Genomic DNA, 13,926 nt, shown 5'->3' on the forward strand with positions numbered 1-13,926 from the left:
TGAATACCAATTATTATAAAAAAATTATTTCTTTTTATACCAGTTTATTCTATTAAGCTATTTTGTACCATTCATTGTTTACAAGAAGAATTCTAAAGAAAAATATCTTGGAATAAATAGAAGACTTTTCATGACAATCCATTTTTTCCTGTTTGTTTGCAGCTGATGGGTCTTTTAACTGCTTGGCACAGTGTTAACCTGTGTAATAACAGCACAGCCAATTGTTTGAATGCCTGATCAATATCTGCCTTCCTAATGCTAAAGCCTTCCATTTATACCCCTGCTGTCCTTTTTTCACTTGCAGCATTGCAACCTTTCTCCTGTGCTGTTGTAGCACTCCCTTGAAGTTCTTATCCTGCTGATCTTCTTGTTTTGTTCTCGTGGCCTTGCAGCTGCAAACTCCAATTGTGTTCCTGTGGTGGGGTCACATCGGACAAAGCTCCCACTGGCTCAAAACTAATGAAATTTAGGATTTCACTAATGAAATCCTAATCACGTGTCTGCTTGTCATTCTTCCTGTTTTAATGTCTTCTCAAAATGGCACGTGTCCCATATGAGTTTTGCTTTCGTTTCTGCCATTTTCACTCATCCCTGTCACCAGCTTTCCACTCAAATCGTATGTGTAGCTTGATGCTCTTTTTCCCTCTTGCTGCATCTTTGAACAAGGCACAGGTACCACGTATTGTTCAGTCTTTCTTCCTTTTTTTCTTATGGTAAAAACAATTCAGATACAGAACATTAATTCAGTAACATGAGTGTAGTGGGCCTCTCCATCCTGAAGCTTGCCATTTTATATCCCATCTTTTTTCCCTTTCCTTCCCATTTTCATTAATTTTTCTATGTTTTCCTTAATCCATAGATTTCACAAAACTACCCCAGTACGTGACATGCTCTCTAACGTTTGATACTCATTTAATTTCAGCTCTTCCTCTGCCTTCTCTCAATAAAATGAATCAGTCATTTGCAGCAATTCAAGTTACACCTTAAAGTCCTCCCTATCCACTCCTAACACCCCAGACTCCCTGGCATCTGTTGCCAACAACCAGTGCTCACCCAAACCAAATGTTTTCATTATTCTAGCATTCTTTATTCAAAATGCTCAAAAATGCTGCCACTGGAAGGGCTCACACATCCCCTGGAAAATTCTGATTGATCCAAAAACCTGAAAGCTTTTAAATCATCTTAATTCTTACACATGGGGAAAATGCAACTGGTGTATTACCAGGTATCCCTCAGTGAACCTGTGTCAGCCTGGACACTACCATTATAATAGTACCACATGACATTAATCACAATAAAAAAGATACCAAAAATTTTATCTTCTTTGTTCCAACTGTGCTTATATGATTAAAAGACAGAAATCAGAATATGATTTTCCATTATCACTATATCAACAGAGATCTGCTGCTTTTTAACAGATTAAATATTTGCGATTTGTAAACATCATAAAGAGTAAACAGGCAAGTGGCTGATGTGTTCAAAACTGAGAATTTGCATAAAATGTCACTTAAATTGTCCTGAATATATTATGAACAGAAGTTGGCTTGAAGCCAACAATCCATCATAATGTACAAAGATAACATTTCTATGAGGCTATTCTGTAATATAATTAGTTTGCTTCAGATAAATTCACCAAAAAACAACTCCATTGCTAATCAAATATGTCAAACAATCAAGATCCTAAGTGTGAAATCTTTTTTTTTTTCGATTTAATCTGTCTAAATTTCATTACTAAAGGGTATTTTGCTAAATAACATGTGCTAGTCAGGAGTTAACCTAACTTGTGTGTTATCTGTAAAAACTCATATATTTTAAATAATCATTTAAGATGAATAAGATAGCATCAACAATCCAGGTCTTTCATGTTTAGAATCAGATTTAAATCACATTTAATTAGTGACCATTGTATTACTGTTATCAGTTTATACAGAATATGACCTTTCAAAAAGTTTTGGTACTTTTCAAGCTTTCAACCTCTCAAGCATTCTCTTCTGTATAGAAACCACTGTATAGAAACCACTTTGTAGGAAAGCATCTTCACCTCTCATTATCAAGAGATTTAAATGACAGCCAGCAAGCCTCGGTACCCCTGTGGTCCATAGTAAAGACTTTCATCATAAAAGTCTTCCTGCACTGGCAGTCAGTGTTTGCCCAGTCTTTTCTTTTCTTTTTTTTTTTTTGCCATGATTTATGCTTTTGTTGAATCATGATCATTTATAATAGTCTCAGTCTTTTTTAGACATATTCTTACCAAGCAGAAAGGCAATTTTCACTGCATGTTGTCCAGGTTGAGTTCCCAACCCGAGTCATAGGTACAATAATAGGCAGCCCTTCTAGACTCCAGGTCTTTGCAGTGCGGAAGCTGGGAGCTGCAAACCACCACATTATCTCTTTTGACTACTCAGTATTTTGAACTTCCTTGCCTTTTTGTCTCTCTTTTCAAGATAATCAGAGCTTCATTCACAGAACTGCAGTTGGAGTGTGGAAGGGAAATATGACGTTCAATGTGGGAAATGAGCAAAATTATATTAATGAAAGCTAGGATTGATATAATGAAAACAGAATGATTTAAGGCTCCTTGGCTTCATGTGTATTTTCCACATGTGATCCTGTAGTTTGAACATATGTGGTGAACTGTGTAATAATCAAACCAATGTTTAATTCTTCCATGGAAGAGGTAGGGGGAGTAAACAAGAGACTTACTAGATGATAAAAAAATGTGCTATGGTGTAACTGTGAGCTCCAGTTCAAATGCTGGCAGATTATAGATTTTTCTTGTGTAAAGACTTCAAAAGAAAAGGCTGGATACTGAACCAACCACTTTGGTTTAGAGATAAAAAATAAGTAAATGAATGGACAGATTAACAGGGAGGTTTCCTAGCAACTGTCTCGAGATAATGAACTGACTCTCATGGGAAGAATAAGTGTAATTCTCTTCACTTGAAGAACCACATGTAAAAGTTATTCTACTCCAAAGTAACTCACAACCTCTTAGGATTTATGAAATGGAAAGGAAAAAATCCACATACAATTTCTCTGTGGGGATGTGAGATGGCTGAAGGCATATTAATAACAGTAACCTCTGCATGTTAGGGTTTTTTTCCCCCTTCTGCAAATGGCCATCACTAGGGCAGTGGGTGCAAAAGGTGATTCTCATTGAGCAAAGTATGCATACTATGTGCCTCTTGGAACCTTTTTAAATTTGGGGAGGTATCTCCGCAAATGCTATGTATAGGTGGCACCAATTCTTGTTTAAAATTACTTCAAGCAAAACACCTTACAAGTGAGGCTAATAAAATACATTGCACACACTACTATGACCTCAACAACTTTCCATGCTGGAGCAGAGAGAACAATAGATTGACACAGCACTCAGCACTGGAGCCACTCAGAAGCTGATGAATGGGATACATGTTAGCATAATATGAATTAGACAATAATCTGTGGTCCTAGAGAGAACCATTAGTCATGACAGATAGCATTGATAGCTGTATTATTATTTATTCACTGCTTAATGAAGACCAGAAATGTGTTCATTATTACACTAAATCCATAGCTGATGCTGGCCTTGAAGGTTACATTTAGCTTTCCTTAAACTCATTAGAAGTTGGTTGTTAAACCTGTTTTGTGTTCTTTTATATTGTTTTGTTTTAGGACTTAGCTTCGGTAAATTACAAAATATATTCCACACAGAAGAAGTTTATACTGAACAAATATAAATACTTTTGATACTTTGCTGAATGGATAATACATGATATTCAGAGACCAAGGAACATAGATTTTTCTAATAAAATGCTGCTTGGAACTAGTGCGGTTATTGCAAAATGCAGCCTGTCAGAGAAGAGCGTGAAATTAGTGGATTAAAAAGCAGCTTTTAAAAACATACACTTAACAAAGTTGAAATTTATATGTAAACACCTCTTATTTCAGCTTTGAATGTCATTGAGACCACATAGTTGCTGATACACCAGGCTTTTAGTCTAGATGAGAGATCTTTCTACACCGATTGCATCCATGTCACCCAGGTTTTGTCTTCCCCAAAGGGGAGGGCATGTCTCTGCTTCTACTGAAGTATTATGTCTTTTTCCACTGAGAGAAGACTAAAAGCAAAAGATGAGGTTTCTGATCTTAGATACTTTTCTTCATGAAGTGTCTGCTGCATTCCTGCTTAGCAGTTGGGGTTTCTTTAAAACTGACAATTGCTCAAGTTTAAGCAGCAGCTGCAATGACATGGTGTGGAGATTTTCTTAAAACCAGGAAGACCAGCACACCAGTTTAACACCCCAGGCCCTCTTGTGGCCTTGAACCTTGTATTGCAGCATAAATTGATCAACGAAATTATCTGTCTTCCAAGACCTGGAAAAGTCTGTAAAATTAATAAAGACCACTTTATAAATACCACTGAACAGCAAATAAAAATTACCATAGAGGTCGAGGTCAAACATAGATCCTACTTATCTAAATAGAAGGTAAAATGTCTTCTTTCCCATGATCAGAAATCAGAGCATATATCCATTTGTATTAAACACAGTGAGATTAATTTATTTCCACTCAGACATCCTAAACAATGCCGGCTGCACATCCTGTTGTGCTGTAATAAATGTGTTTCATGGGGCTCTATTGTACTGCACTGCTCTCCACTTACAGCAATGATTCTTTCAATTGCTGCTTGTCTGCCCAGTTACAAAGGTGTAGAGATGAAATGCATACATATTTTCCTGATAAGAAAATTAGGATTCACACAGTCATGAACCCTTTTGAAGATAGTGACAGCCAAGATTTTTAACAGCTCCTGAGCAATGAAACCAGACAGTTGCTATCCATTATGCTTTTCCTCCCACTTAACAACAAAACCCACATTAAATGTAAATTACCCTTGAGAGGGGACAAATGTGGACTGATTCTGGTGTTATCCTTGTAATAGCTGAGGCTTTGTACCAGAATTACTAATCATCTTGAGCAGCCCATGTTTCAATGGCTAATAAATGCTGCAATGCTGGACAACTACAAAAGAACTTGTATCCTGAAGTTGACTCCTGATAAGAGTGTGTGCTCTTCTTTTACATTTAGAAATGTAAAGTACTCAGATATTGTTTTCCACTGGTGTGATTTCTGATATGCCAGAGCAAGAATACAGGAATTTCACTATACCCTGACTAGTCTGAGTATCTTCCCTCCAGCAGCATCATATTAACAAGGCCACTTCAGAAGGCAAAATACTACCTTTGAATTCACACTTTTAGATCCAAAGGTGCAATGGATCAAGTCTTTTAGATCTTCACACATTCCCTATGGTCTCGATGGCCCACTTGATGTCTCACCTGTCTTTCCCTTCTTTGGATGTGAATATACTTCAGCGAAGATTTTGCCTTAGTGCTGCATTGAAAATTACGATAAATTCAGTTCCAAAGATGCAAATGAAGAGAAGATTGGCTGAAGAAGGAATGCCAGGGATGTGATGAAAGGGAATTCTTCTGCCGAGAAAGGAAAAAAAAAATATATATATATATAAGATTGGATCTTGGAACAAATCCTAATTCATCTTGTCTTTGATGAGCTTGGCATAAGAGATAGAAGTATGCAAATGACAATTGTGTGGTACAAAAAATCAGACATGTTACCAATAGAGCAGATGATGAAAATGACACATGGGGACAGACAAGAAATGTAATACTTTAAAGAACAAGGTCATGTACATATGGACAACTGGTTATAAAGTGCAAGCTTGTAACTTTTAAATGATTAAGGATAAAGTTCTAATTTTATCTACCTAAGCACAGAATAAGTATGTGCCAAAAAAGGCAAATATGAATCTAGATGAAGTCAATGACATATTTGCAGCACTGCTTGAGAAGTATCAACTTGTACAGCATTTAAAGAATTTATTTTGAATGCAGGGAACAGTCCTACTAATTCAGGATTGAAACTGCTCAAATTAGAGCTACTGCACAGGAATATTATTACACAGGAAAGACTGCTTGATTAGCAAAATAAAAACAGATGGATAGATAGATAGATAGATAGATAGATAGATAGATAGATAGATAGATAGATGGATAGATAGACAGATAGATCTGAGAAGGGAAATGCCAATACTCAATAAATGTTTCTTAAAGTAAAACACAAACGAGTTGCCTATAGCCATTTGTATATAATACGTATCATACATTAATTTGTATTATACTATATTAGCTGTGTAGTAATCAAGTATTAATATGTAACATATAAAATGCAATATAGGGTATATGGTAAATATAATTAACTATAGAAATATATAATGTCATACGTAATATCCTACTATATTTATTACATTATACCAGATTATACTATATACTACATATTTTTATATATATTTTATATATACATAGTATTATATAAGCTCTAGATAATGGTTAATAGCAGAATAATATAATAGTGGTTTATATAATACAATATTATTTATAATATACTGTTATACATTATAAACTATATTGGGTTTTGTAATTATTAAAAATATGCATTATATATCGTAGGTTGTGTATTATATAGTCCATAATTATATTATACAAATGTTATGTGGAATGTGTAATATAATGTTATTCAAACTGTACATTTATGCTGAAAAAACTTAACATTTTAGTTTCACATATTGTGGAAAGTAGCAATAATAAGATAATTTTGAGATATTTGCAGGACATTGTCTACACTCAGTTAATACATTAAAGTTATTTCCATTTTAATTTCCATTAAAGTTATTTCCATTTGTAATTTTAAAACAGTAAAATTATTTCCATTTACTCTTACTATTAAGAGTAACAAAAATGCTTTGAAAAGAACAAAAATACTTTACAGTAATTTGCTAAAATTATAACTGCTTACCTTAAATCAAAAATGTCGCAAGCATTTTTAGGATGCAGAATTGAGAAAGTAAATTGTAATTGCTACACCATGCGGTCCTGGTGACTTCTGTTCTCACTTACCTGTTCTTTCCCTGAGTAGTGACTACATTAAATCAACAATATCTATGGACTTGGGTTCTGAATCTGATTAAGTGAGATATATTGACTCCATTCGGTTTGGATATAGCAGTGATTTTGTACAAGTGAAATCCAATATTACTGCTTTAAAAGGCAGTTTGACTTTTCCGTTCTTTTCTGCTCATAACTTTGGGAGCTTGTAATTACTGTTGGCTGGAATACTAAAAAAAAATTGAACTGATTCTCTGTGTACACTCATTCAGGGTTTGCCTAAGACAGATTTTGGTATATAACAGATTTCAACAGGAAAAATGTGAATCTGTTCATATTCAATCATATTTAGTATTAATTTCCTCTATGTTAATAAAAAAAAAAGAAATTATCAAGTTACCTTAATTTCATTGCGCTAGCAAAACATTCTTGAAATGTCACTGCACTGTAGGGAAGAGGAAGAAGAAGAAAGAACCCTTCATTTCTAAGAGGGCTTTTTTAATACCAAGGATTGTGTCTAAAATATTTCTGTTCATCTCCTTAATGAATTTCTTTGTACTAGTTTGGGATAATTTTCTTTGAGCATGCAAATATGCACAGGGTGTTTTAAGCGAAGTCAAAGTTATTAAAAACCTGAAATCCTGTTCTTTAATCCCTATTAATAATTGTATAAATGCAGTGTTCTGATAATCCTTGAAAGAGAGTATTAGGGCGCATACATTTTTAAGATGAAAGCTGCAATGATGAGTTCCTCACACTGTGCAAAACTCCCTCACTACCTTGAACACAGATTTACTGAATTTTAAACTGGCACTTCATCCCTGTTTCAGCAAGCATCCTCTGCAGATTTAATGATCAGAAACATCCTCCTGATGCATGCTGGGAGATACGGCTGCAGGGTTCAGACGACAGCAGACACCGTGTCAGATGAGACGGAGCTACTTGTTAGGGGTGAGTATGCTTGCAGTGCCACCTGAAAACGCAATCACCAGAAACTATTGTATGAGGAAATTTAAATATGAGGGCTTCAGGGACACCTGTGCTACGCATTAATCTTCAGGTTTTATATTATTAAAAACAGTTGTGATTAACTTCCTGTCTTTGAAATTAGTTTCACCATACACTGACCTGCAGACATGGCAATGAGAAACAAGGGACAGCTCATTAGTGGACATACAGTATTAAGAGAGGTAATTGCACAAAAGGTATACTGGATCAGTTAAAATGTAGACAATTATTCACATGGTAAGGTAGATGTGGTGAGTTTTGTGCTATTTTCTGTGATTCTTTTCATCTTATGGTTAAGCCATTCTCTCAGGTTTAAGAGCTTAGGGATATTCATTCAATCCCTAAGAGATGGGATCATGCAGCATTTTGATGCTGCATGATAGATATATGATATATGCATATATGATATATATAGAATGATAGATATGAACAATGAACAAAAAGCCCCATAATATGACAGGGCTTTGGTGTTTTTTTTCACGCATGGAGTTGTCACCGGCAAATTTTTACTGTATCTTTAGACCCAGTCTTTCAATCTGTTGCTTTACCTGTCATTTAACATTTTTGATTATACACAGGAATGCAAAGTCATTGTCCTGCAGGATCACAGATCATATCTGCGACACCAATTTGCTTACAATAAGCAACAAAGTTTACCATAAAGGAGAGCATTAGCATCATAATGTACATTCCATTAAGCAGAGTATTTTTTGCATTCTGCTTGCGTGTGCATACACATGTGTGTTCAGTGCCTCATGGGACTTGAGGACTTACAGTCCACTTACTGGCATTACAACCAGTGGGTCCTGCAATTTCCAGATAAATGGGTCCCTGTTCGGTAGCACAGCTAGTTGGGCTTACCATGGATTTACATTTTGTGAAAAAAATAAGGTAGATATTTTATTAACATTTGAAAAACTCCAGATTAAAAAAAAATAATCAAAACTATTTTGAGATAATATTTTAAAAATACTTATTCTGCCACATTCATCCATATTCTTAGATTAGATATGTCCATATCCATCATTTTTAGGACAAATATATGCTTTAAATGTAAAGAATGTTTCTGGCTGACCGCAGGGCTCTTCACATTTTGATGAAAGTAGCTGTTAAAAATTTCCATGAAGTCACTTTGAAGACCATCAGATTTCTGTGAGCTATGGCACTATTGGGATGGTGGTATTCAGTTGCCTCGACACAGGCATATAATGTGATTTCAGCTGCCTTATGAAATCTGATTCATCCTCGTGGGTTATGCAGGAGCTTGCGTGTTACCTTTACCTCTCAGACCGCTGGAGGCTTGATGGAGAAGCAAAGCAATCTCAGCTTTAATGCTTACTATGAGTTAGGACACTGCAAATGGGCTACAGGATTATTTTCTAAAAAAATGCAGGTTATATAAATGAGTTCATTACATTTGATGTAGAAATAAATGCTATTCTGAGGAAGAGATTTGAGATTAAAAACAAAGGGTGTTGTAAGCAGAATCAGAATGTATATATGTGGGTGTCTCATTACCGTGCCACCTTGCTGATGAAATGAAAACTAAAACTGCTTTATAATGGAATTTAAATTCTTGTTTCTACAATCGGATAGTTATAGGATACAGTAAGAAATATTTACATCGCTTCCACAAAATGCTTTAAACTGTGTGACTGCTTTTTTCCTGATGTAAAATTCAGTTTTCATGAAATTATAGGATGCAGTTGGTTTGCTGAAGTAGTTAATTTCCTTAAGATATCTGTGAAACTTATGCAAAAAAGGGCAATAAGATCCTACAGTGTCAGTATTTCTTTCACTAAAAAATGGTTTTGTTTTGTATTGCAGAAAGTCTAATGCACATTCAGTGCAGAGTTGCTAATAATTACTCTTTATAGACTTCAGCATTTAAAAAATCCAAAATATTTAGAATTTAATTTATCTCTTCTTATACTGTTGCAGGCATTTCATTTTCATTTTGGTGTCTAATACTTTTTTCTCCCCCTATCTCAGTATATAGATTGCATTCAGTAGTCTGCAGTTTGACACTGTGTGATGATTCCAGATTGCGGAACCTTTCAAGTTTGTTTAGGTTTCGGTTTTGGATATACTGGACTTTACTTAGGAAAAGAGACCAGCAGCAGCAATTTCAATAAATATTTCAATAAACTCTGAAGAATTTGACCCGACAGAGGAAATCATCATCTATGAAGAAAACAAATTGCCACTGAAATCCAAAGCTATATTCTTTCTTTCCAGTATAGTTTCTAGGTAAAATAATTTCATTTTAAGCGTATTTCAAAACATCTTCATGTTTTAAATGTTACAGCACGTGGCCAAACTGAGCTAGCAGGAGCTTTGTTATGAACTCTTAGAAGTACCAATATAAGCGAAGTTTCAGTGCATTCTTGTCTGACCTTTCTCTCTTTTTGCCTCTGCAGAAAATGACAGTCTGGAATGCTGATATCATACCAGCATACAACAGCATTTTAATCATTAGTTATATTGTAAGGTTCATATGGTATTTTTAATATATCATTGTAATTTTTACTCAGCATTCTGCTTACACCATTTCTACAGAAAATAAGTTGGATATACAGAATAATTAAAATAATCTGATTTTCCCTCCTTTAGACATTAATGAATATCAGAATTATTGCCATTAGTAAAATGACTAAATTTATACTGAATTATGTATTCAGCTGGTGGATTATTTTTAAGTCAAAGGACAGATTTCCAGAACTTTATTACAATTGGCTTGGAAGACGACTATGACTTGCTGCAGCCTCTTCAGATGGAGGAAAGAGAAACAAACTCTTTGCAGACTCCTGTTGTGTATAACTAACATGCTGATCTTCAGCAGACATTCACCACTGCATTTTCAAGCAAGTGCAATGTCTCAGTATCAGTTACTGTGGACAAAGAATGGAGTATTCTTAAACCATATGTATCTTTTTGAAACCATTCTTGCTGGTTGCTCTATTGGAACATCCCTTCATATATGCCAGAGAGCTGCGTCACTATTTTTGCCTTTGTTCTTTGCTCTGCATCATACAGTAGAAGCTGAATTACAAAAATGTCACCAGTGAAAGGCAACTTAAAGAACAGAGAATTAATTAAAGTAAATCTCAAATATTTTGAGTCTAATTACTTACAAGAAGGCAATTAATGGTGTAAGAAGACTTATGAATTTGCTACATGTGTGTATGTGTGTGTGTGTGCGTGTGTGAACAGCAAAAGAAATTAGGCAGCTGTAAGTTTCTATTCTGCAACTTCCTACAATAGGTTATAGATTTTTTTAAAACCATTTTCCATTTTCAAGCCATTTTCAAGTTTACTACCTTGCGGTTCTTGATTTTAGGTAAGTTGCAGTGAAATACATGTCTAATATTATTTCCATAATTATTATTATTTAATTAATCTCTTTCAGGAATACTTCAAGACTATATATGAAAGTATACTGTATATCATATTTGGTCAAAACGTAGATTCAAGTCCTGTGCACATCTACTAATCAAAACAAAACCTAAATACTTTTCTTAGTGTTTTGAAAATATGATTAAATTCTGTATATTAAAGTAAGAAATGACTTTTTAATAGCCCATATTAATTTCTCTGCTCCTTAAAGGCTGTTTTTCCAGCCCAAGTTATTTATTTTTACATTTCTATTTAATTTTTCTAATGCTACCAATAATGCAGATTCCATTAGGAAGAGATGTTCTCCTGGCAGCTGGACCTGTCAGGCTTTCCAGGCTATGTGTCTTGCATTAGAATCTTTGAATGGGTTGTGAATTAGAAGTATTATTTCAGAAGTCTCATCTGTCAGAAGTGGCCTTCAGAGATCTGCTGTCCTGACATAACTGACATCATCTGTTTAGATTCAGGTAGGCTACTAACTAACTTGCAAAACACTTCCTCTCCAAATTATACTTCCACAAAATTCTTTGCTATTCATCATCACAACATGTTCTTATTATTAGCTACCTAAAAAAATAAGTTACAATCTTTTATTCATCCGAGCTCCCTGACTCTATGGAAGTCCCCAGAGTCTCTGCACCCTTCACTCTCTGAATAAGGGTAGGATGAGAGAGGATCCAGCTCAAAGGCTTAGCTTGGTAACTGCGCTGCTCATCTATGAGGTAGGATACCTCTTCTTAGCTGTCTCTGACCCAGCCTTGATATCACACTTGTCTGTCCTCGAGGAAATTCTATACCTGCAGGCAGTACATTAGGTAGGATCAAGATGTGTTCAATCCTCTTTCTGAGGCAGAGTAGCTAGGAGCACAGAAGTCAGGAGACACTGAGGGCTTGACAGTGTAGGGCACAAGTTAGGGTATCTCCAGCAACCTAAATATTTGCTTCTTCCACTGAGTTTACTTGTGCCCAAAAAATTAACGTAGTCCTCAGAGGAATCACTGTCAGCAGCTGAAGCTAATACCTTGAAGTGTGTACTGGGAAAAGGAAAAGCTAAATAACAGGCATGGGTCCTCCACACCGGATTTGCCCTCCAGCAGGAAAATGACAGACAGTGGAAAAGCCTTAAATGCTACGATAAGATTTCCTGTAAAGCAGTCACCACAGCTCATAGCAGCATAAGAAGCCACATAGGGCAGATTGATACAGCTCAAGGACATCCAGAAGAGAAAATAGCTTTTCACATAGGGTGGCAACTGTTCTGGCAAGAGGCCTGCACAAATGTCCTACTTCAGTGGAATCCCATAGTAGGAATTATGTATGTCTGATAGTCAAAGAAATAGTTTTAGTGGAGTGAGTGAATATAAATAAATAAATAAATAAATAAGTAAAATCACAGCTATGGACTCACATTCCTGACACCCAAGCTACTGCCTTATTTCACTTCTGTTTGCTCACCCAAGGAAAATATGTGCAGAACAGCTGTTTGCCATGCAAACAAGGATGCTTACAGGAGAATGTGGATACTCGCTACACAGTCAGTAAATGTTTTCCCCAGCACATGAAGTCATCAGCCATTTAAGAAAAAAAAATTGATTTATGTTTTTTTATGAATGTCATTCCTGTTCCTGACATCAGTCCAAGAATAGTTTTCCCATGTCACATGCTTTGCCTGGCTACCAGCCTTTATTTATCCACACAGATCTTCAGCTTTCAGTGAATACTAAATAGCAGAGGAGCAGAATAGCAGAATGTTTCAGCTTGGCTGGTTTTCCATCTATCATTGGCACAGCAGTAGTCGAGCTGTTTCTATACTGATTTCTCACAAAGAAGTGGTTACTAAAGCAGAATGCTCTAATACAAGATAAATATGCATGTCGTGTTCTGACACTAATGATATGATCACAAACACGGTTACCAAACACCCAAGGACCAGCCAGGAGACTTGCATCTCACAGATGTCTCAGGTGATCTTGTAGTCAGCAATATGTCAAGTTACCTGAAGACAGGGCCTCCTTGGTAAGTTAATTTGATTTTTAAAGCCTATCTTCCAAAAAGGGCTCATTATATTCTTATTTCCCCATTATGTTGCAGAAATTTGAAGCAATCTGTACATTCAAATTATCATTACAGAGGATATTTTTGTGATTCTGATCTTCTACCATGTTTCACTGTAAAGACATTTAATGCACCAAATGCTTCTGCATAAAAAAGGTAGACACTGTGAAGGGGCTAACCTGTATTACATTATGGGGTCTAATCAGCTACATTAGAAAAAGGTCAACAGTGCTTTTCACTTTGTGTTTATTTAATTCATCAGTACAAAATCTGTTACTCATCGATGGGGATTTTGAAGAACACCAGCAGAACCCATAGCTAAGAGCAGAAGGCTACTTCTTACATCTGCTTTTGGCAGAAAGTGTTCCTTTGCTCTTGAAACACACAGTTTCTAATGAACTCATTTGAATCATCGGTTTCCCAAAGACTGCAATAAGGAAAAGTGTTAGTATAACATTTCCTACAAAAAAACAGTTGGTTTAAATTCCTTGCTGTTTCTCCTGCAAGTTTGGAGGTATGG

General features: G+C 35.5%; 1 protein-coding gene across 8 annotated transcripts in view; it reads left to right on the forward strand.

Moving 5' to 3' along the window:
• Positions 1-13,926, forward strand: part of CNTN5 (contactin 5) — a 642,522-nt gene that overhangs the window by 584,221 nt on the left and 44,375 nt on the right. For all 8 annotated transcript variants that reach the window (XM_062607752.1, XM_062607749.1, XM_062607746.1 and 5 more), the window contains one exon: positions 7,778-7,898. In XM_062607752.1, the coding sequence (XP_062463736.1) occupies positions 7,778-7,898 (121 nt within the window). The remainder of the gene's footprint in view (positions 1-7,777; positions 7,899-13,926) is intronic.

Source organism: Pezoporus occidentalis, unplaced genomic scaffold (assembly GCF_034315485.1).
Source record: "Pezoporus occidentalis ecotype Australia unplaced genomic scaffold, CSIRO_AGI_Poc_V1 ctg125, whole genome shotgun sequence".
Lineage (NCBI taxonomy): Eukaryota > Metazoa > Chordata > Aves > Psittaciformes > Psittacidae > Pezoporus > Pezoporus occidentalis.